At 48.3% G+C, this 7,279-nt stretch overlaps 1 protein-coding gene across 1 annotated transcript in view; it reads right to left on the bottom strand.

The window, feature by feature from the left end:
• Positions 1–1,076: 1,076 nt before the first annotated feature.
• The window catches only part of SNX1 (sorting nexin 1), a 33,249-nt gene continuing 27,046 nt past the window's right edge, over positions 1,077–7,279 (bottom strand). The window contains exons 12-15 of the mRNA XM_081049817.1: positions 4,834–4,977; positions 4,169–4,249; positions 3,646–3,717; positions 1,077–3,052 (exon numbers count right to left, since the gene is read on the bottom strand). Coding sequence (XP_080905943.1) covers positions 3,002–3,052; positions 3,646–3,717; positions 4,169–4,249; positions 4,834–4,977 — 348 coding nt within the window. The 3' untranslated portion in view covers positions 1,077–3,001. The remainder of the gene's footprint in view (positions 3,053–3,645; positions 3,718–4,168; positions 4,250–4,833; positions 4,978–7,279) is intronic.

The following is a 7,279-nucleotide window of genomic DNA, read 5'->3' as shown; positions in this document are numbered from 1 at the left end:
ATTGAATGGACCATAACAAAGCATAACAAATCAAGATAAAAAAGTAAGTTTCTGTGAAGAGTCACAAATATGGAAAAGGAAGGAAACTAGAATAAACCCTATGGGGCTAGACTGGAAGTATCAGTATGAATTCATGATTATAATAACTAATTCTTTATGTTATCTATCTCTTCATATTTCTACATATCTTCATATTTATTTCCTTGATTTTTTGACCAAGTGTAAAAGCAATGACACTCTAGCAGAAATGAGCACACTCAGCACCCACATCTTGGTTTGTAAATATAATTTCCCAGGAAAAGGAATCAAGACTCCTTGGAGAAACGGTTGATTCCAGGGCTGGGGCAGGAAAGATACAAGATAAGTCCAGAATACCTTGCTAAGTCAGAAAGTAAGAAAGTGTTCATAAAATGAAGGGGACATGTTAAAAAGACACAGGAGCTTGCTAGAAATCTGAGATGGATGGAGAATCAAAATAAATCAAAGGAATGACTTGCGACTTTAAGTAAAATAGGAATCTATTCATATTGATAAATAAGCAGATTAATAAATAGGGAGAAAATATGCTTTTCTTTAGAAGTAGAATGTCAACCAATAAACGAAGAAGAAATGATAGTTAGAAAATCACATTGGATAAGGAACAAAAAATTATCTCCCTGCAAATTACTTGTTCAGCACAAAGGGGAGAGTAGTAAATTTAAAATGAGGAAACCTGGCACATGTCAACTTAACCAAGCAATGAGAGTTAACATCGGCATTAATGAGACCGACTGACATCGCACGCCGACTTCAGGCACTGAGGACACACTCACTTCTGTGACGTTCCTGCCCAACATGCAAAACCCTAATCTAGTCACATGGAACCATGAGACGGTCCACGCTGGGGAACATTCTACAAATCACCTGACCTGTATTCTTCAAAAATGCCAAGGTAATGAAAGGATGAGAACTCTTCTGGAGTAAGAGACACATGCCATCATGAGTTACAGCTATATGTAACACATGATTCTGTACCAGGAAAAAGGGACTGTTATAAAGGACATTGCTGGGACAAATGACAAGAATTCAATATGGACCATGGATTAGATAACAGTATTTATTATATCAGTGTTAACCGTCTTGATTTTGATAACTGTACTTATGGTTATAACTTAACAAAATATATATTGAAGTTTTGGTGGTAAAGGGATACAATGTCTGCAACTTACTCTCAAATGACTCAGAAAATACATAATAAATATAGATAAAGCAAATCGGGTAAAATGTAAACACGGGAAATTTGGGTAAAGGATCTATGAGAGTTCTTTGGGACAGTCCTGTAACTTTTCTGTAGGTTTGAAGTTATATTGAAATATAAAAAGCTACCAAACAAAGCAAGAATCCAACAAGGGATGAGTCAGAATTATGGTACAGTTACTCTATGGCAGCCTTACAATGAATGACAGCTTTAGAAATAAAGTTTGTGAAGATACATAACAATACAGAAAAAATGCTTATAACATACGAATATACAGTGTTGAATGATAGAAGCAGGATACAAAATATTTTGTGTATATTATTACAACTATGCAAAAGCAACCATATAAAAGACTGGAAGGATAAAAATCAAAGGTGGTAATAAGGATATTGGGTGGTAGGAAGAGATTGTGACTTTTTTCAGAAAAACAAACAAAAAACAACCAAACTGTTGACAATACTTGCTAGCATTGGAGCTCTCCCCCACCCCCCCAGGTACTGGAAGTCAGTGCTATTCACTGCATTCTCTTGCCTTAGGCTGCCCTTCCCCAAACTTTAACCACGCACCAAGGAGAACTGACAGAGCAGGTCTGGAGCGCCTCAGGTAGAGGCATCTTTGGGGGTGGTGGGGCTGGGAGTGGCAAGGTTCCCATTGTAGGCAGTCTGCCAGCCCTGCCCCCCAGAGCAGCTTGGCAGGCCCTCTGACCAGCGAACTTAAGCAGCTGTAGACACAGCTGCGGGGAAGCCCAGCAACAGCGCATCCGCGTCCCAGGTCCCAGGCCGCCTGGCCAGGCCAGCACAGACCCCGCTGGAGGCCCTCAGCTTGTGCTGACAGCAGTCGGGGCCTCTCGATGGCAGGCTCCCTCCTGGGCGCAGAGTAAAGCTTCTTGGAACCTCAAATGGTTTAGAAACTCGTGGATGACCTTATCTAGAAGCAGAGTGCCTGGCTCTTGTCTATGGGGATAAAGACTTAAGTCCTCAGCCATCCTTTACACTTCTGAGGACATGTTTTGATAGGTGGCAAAAAGAAGTTGGGAACACAAGACTGCATTCAAAAGCCAGGACTCAGCACCCTGGCAGCTCAGGGAAAGTCTGCCTCCTCTGCAGGACTGGTTTTGCACCTCTTATTATAAGAGACATCTTCAAAATGCCTTCTCTAAAGAAGTAGGAATAAGAGTTTAACAGATTAAAAGACCCTCAGGACACGTAGCTGAGGTAGATAAGAAAAAAAGAAACTCCAGTTCCAAAGGGAAACAGCAGCAAAAGGTTGTGAACTTCTATGGAGAGAAACAATCTAACTGGGCAGCAGTGAGGAGTATTCCAGACCTTCCCAACTGCACCCCAGCCTAAAGCAAAAAGCACCACCATTCTGAGTCACGAGACCTGATTTTAAAATATTTTATTACATAATCTTTCATGGCACCATCAGGAGTAACAGAAAACGTTATTCCCAGTTCCTAACCACATCCTGAAAAATATACATTTGTATTTATATATTTATATCAATACTCCACCCCTACCCATAATTCCACCACCTATTATAGGTCTTTGCTTAAAGCAAGAAACTATTCTCTCAGGTAAGAAAATATATACGGAAGCTAAATGAAGTAATGCTTAGAATGATGGGGAAGCTTGGTCATGGGTACAGGGAAAAGGGGTCAAGTCCAGGCTAGGCAGGATGGCGTCGCTGGGGTCCAGCAGAGATGGAGAAGGACAGTGTATAAAAAGGCAGCGTCAGGAGGGTGGCTCTGGTGTCCTCGGTCCATTACGAGATGGCCTTTGCCTCGGGAAGGAAGGCTTCCCAGTACTTTGCCAGCTGCAAAGAAGTGGGGACAGTGAGTGAGTGCCCCCATCTAGTGGCAGAGCCTGAGGGGAGCAAGCACAGTGCCACAGCATTTCCTCAAGTGCCTCCGCAACCCAAAGGCAGGCGTGAGCTGAGGAAATGGCTAGGCTAAGAGTGGACTTGAGGACAGATGGCGGGCCGGCCACCTTGCCCTCCCATCTCTCTAGACTTGGGACCGTCTCTGAAGACAGTCCTGGTTCTGCCCGAGAGAAGTCCCCGTGGGGGCCACGGCTTTGCCCGGCTCAGTTAGCTCCTCATATTGGGGGCCACTGTCCTATATACTGACCAGGGCCTCCGCTTCAGGAGGGTCAGGTGGCGTCAAGGGGTTAAAGGAGAGGAGAGTTGGACTTTGTTCTTAGAAACTACTCATTTTAGGATTAGGCAATCCTGCTTAGCAAAAGACCCTGCTGGATGCTCCATGTTAGAGCAACAGGGCCTACTTTCAATTACTGATCATAGCAGGGCCCCTCAAAGGAGGGCCAGCCCATCCTGTCACAAAGTCACAAGCAGGCAGCTGGCCTTTGGAGCAGGCAGTAGATGATGCAAGTCATGCATAACTTACATACCTGCTGCTGTGAGTACAGGAGTGTCTCAAGGTACTTGATCACGTGGTTTTTGAAGTCCTTGGATTTCTCTTTCTATAGGAGAGAGGATTCTACACTGACCACTCAGACACTTGCTTCTTCCCTTCTTCATAGGATGGTGGTGATTTATTGCTGACTGAGGCCGAACAGAGCCTCAGGAAGTAGAGACAGCAGCTGGAATAGCTGTCATTTCCAGCCAAACAGCCTCTGCCAAGGGCGTGCAAGGACTCCTGGCATGGCAGACTGTGGGGGAGGGGAAGAGACAGGACAGGGGACCGGAGGGTATGTGCCAGCTACAAGTTTTGTTCTGTGTCTATTCTGGTCCAGCAACATGTGCAGGACAGCCACACTGCCTTAGGAGCAAACACACACACGGCCACGCCTGTTCACAACGGCCGAGTCACTGGCAGCTCCATCTATCTCTACTTGATACACTTGGACCAAACCACCACCACTAACTCCTAAAGCAGGCACTGCACACTGGGAGAAGTAAGATCTATCTCACCTCAAACCGTATCACTTCTTTTCGGACCACAGTTGAAATTCTTTCAAAGTCTCTTTCATACTGAGTCACCCGAGACTCCCACTGAGAAGAAAGAAAGGATCATTTCATGTTAAGGTACCATTAAGTCTTTGCCTTTGGACAGCAATTCTATATATGACCTCAATTGGTCATTATGTCTGCCTGTCCCTCTGGGTCATATGGAGACTTAGCATGTAAGTCCAAGTCCAGCAAAGGCCACCTTTGGTGCTGGCTGGGCAAGAGATGCCGGGTCCTCCAGGCCACACCTGATCTTTCGGAAAGCTTGGCTACTCCAGAGCCCCTGGTTTAGCTACTCACCAGAAGGGTTGGGAGCCCCAGAGAACTGAATTTGGTTCTCACCAGGGAGGAATATCTGAATCACCTTGGAGCTTTTCAAAGACCCAGCCAGGACCCCTCCGGAAGAGATCCTGATTTGGCAAGTCTAGGTGAAATGGGAAGAGAGTGGGGCCAGGCCTCGAGGCAAGCCTGGACCCCTGGACTCATTCTCAGCTCCCCCAGCAGCCACCACCCTTTACAGTCAATCAGCTCTCTTGACTGCTGTGGAGTTTTGGAGAACTGGGGGGGACAGGACCCAGGCTCCTGCAGGAACCAGCGCGCCCCGCCCCGAGCTGCCGCGGGGGCCTCACCTCTACGATCTCATCCTTGGCCTGCTGCAGCTTGTCGGGCTTGTTGGCCCACAGAAGCCGGGCCTCAGCCTCCCGCTTCTTCTGTAGCGTGGCCTGAGCATCCTGCCAGCGCTGCCACGTCTTCATGCGCTGGTCAAAAGCAGCCTGTGGAGGTGGGGGGGGGGGGGAGAAGAGCACAAGCAGCCTTCAGGAGCCCCGCTGGCTCTGCCTCGGGGGGCTCTCCCCGCAGCTGGGCTAGGGAAGGACCGAGCAGGGGCAGGTTCTGCAGCCGAGTGTTAGTGCCCAGCTGGAGCTGAAGGTCAGAAAGCACAAGCCTGGCTGAGACTCCTCTCCAAGACTCCAGTGGGCCAGCGCCATGCTGCTTCATGCTCTTCCCAAGACTGGATGGCTGGGAGCACAGTAGGTGACCTGATGCCAGTGCCCAGTACTATGGCTTCGGACGGCCTCCCTCAGATCAGTCAGTCACGAATCTATACACATTTCCTGAGACCTGCCATGTGCCAGGAACTGAGAACACAGCGGGGAATGAAACACATGGCTCTGCTTTCATGGAGATTATAATCTAACAGAAAAGGCCAAGATTACATTAATGATTACCAATAAATAATTACAAGTATACAGAGCACAGAGAAAACAAGCAGGGTACTACAATAAAAGTGGGGACCAGGCTTAGCTTGGAAGGTATGTCAAGAAGGCCAACCTAGGGAAGCAACCTTTAAGCTGACACCCACATTATATACAGAGTTAGCTTAACACATCGTCAAACTGTTAAACACACCGCTTTCATCTCATCTACACACTCAATTGCTCTAAGGCTATCAAGGCCCCCAAAAAGCTCCCCCAAAATCTACTTGCTGGTTTTCCCTGGTTCCTTGACCACAATCAACATTTCCAGAGGACAGCTGTTGGCCTAAGCAAACCACCCTCCATCATGCTGGCTTTGCAGGCTTCCAGAGAGCCTGGGTGAAGATCTGTGCCTCTGGCCCGTCCCCCAGCCAGATTCCGTTGGCTCCTCTTCCCTGGGTGTTTTCTAGGCCTCCTTAGTACAGGCCTTTGCCAAAACGTGCACCTTAGGAAGTAAAATGCCATCAAATTCACTTTCTCTAGTAGTGTCACTACTGCTCACCTGACATTTCTTAACAGCTCAATGTCAAAGGATTAGGTAAAGGGTGACCTCATATCCAAATAAGTCAGGCTCAAACCTAAACCCCTGGGTTAACAGTGCTGCAAATCCACGTCCAGGGCAGAGCGGAAAAGAAACATCTGCTCACCTCTACACGCCCACCACCAGCTCATGATCATGAGGGCAGGTAAGGGTCTCAGAGCAAAGCCCAGCCTGGCAGTTCTGCGCGCTAAGGTGTGCAGCTCCAGCACCTGGGGCTCGGGCGAGGCCTCCAACCCCCCAGTCCACAGGGGCTCACCCCACCCAGGTCTCACAGCCAAGAGCTCTGGGATCCAGGGATCCCAAACAGTGCCTCTCTCTGAAGGCTTCCCCAGAGTGCCCTTCCCGGGGATCGTTCTCCAGTCTAAGCAGCCTGACCAGTTCTAAGAATTCCAAAGCAGGTTATTTTTCCAGCCTTTTATCACTCTGGAGTCAGTAGCAAACCAACAGCAAAGGGCGAGGGCACTGAGCAATCCCACAGGCTATATTAAGCATCTCTGATATGGACAAAATGAGAATCCTGGGAGCAGCTCAGCTCTTGACAACACAGAGCTGTCTGGTCAGGGAAGTGTTGGGGGTGGGAGTGGGGGTGGCTCTGTTCCAACTGAAGAGGCTCATACATCCTGGTCCCAAGTGGACAAAGGGCAGACTCAGGCTCTTACAGGGCAGGCGCCAGGCTCCCTCTTGGCTCTTCCTGTCTCAGGGAGGTCATGCGAGAGCTAACACCACTGCCCAGTGAAGCTCCCTTGGCCACTCTGAAAGGTCCTGGTCACCGGTGGGAAAGGTGAGGTGCTTGACCTGAGGGGCAGGCTGCGGTGTGGTTATCAGAGTGGACAGCCCAGCACAAGAAGGGCTCTGGTGACAAGCTCTCTCAGCCCCCTGGCCACACTCCATGCAATGCCAAACTGGATCCATGTAGTTACCTGACCGTCACACTGGTGGACAAGTGGAAGCCAGCAAGAGCGCTTACAGGGTAAAGCCACCGCTTACTGTTAAGGAGGCAAAGACCAAGACTGAGGAAGTCACGGCTCCCAGGGCCCAGACAGCAGGTCTGTCATGAGCCGCTTGAAGAAAGGAGCACAGGACGCTGTCCGGCTTCAACACTATGGAGGGACCCGCGTGGACACTTAGGAGTGGTCTTTTCTCCTCATGCATTTAAAAACTGGCTGTGGGGCCTCAAAGGACTTAGTGGTACCTAGCTAAGTTAAATGGAGTTTTTGGTTCACAGGAGATTTTCTCTCTCAGAATAGAAAAACTTACACCTATTTCGAGGTATAATGGATG

The sequence above is a fragment of the Rhinolophus hipposideros genome, assembly GCF_964194185.1.
Source record: "Rhinolophus hipposideros genome assembly, chromosome: 5".
Taxonomy (NCBI): Eukaryota; Metazoa; Chordata; class Mammalia; order Chiroptera; family Rhinolophidae; genus Rhinolophus; species Rhinolophus hipposideros.
The sequence above is the reverse complement of the archived record's forward strand: the minus strand, read 5'-3'. Positions and strand labels throughout refer to the sequence as shown.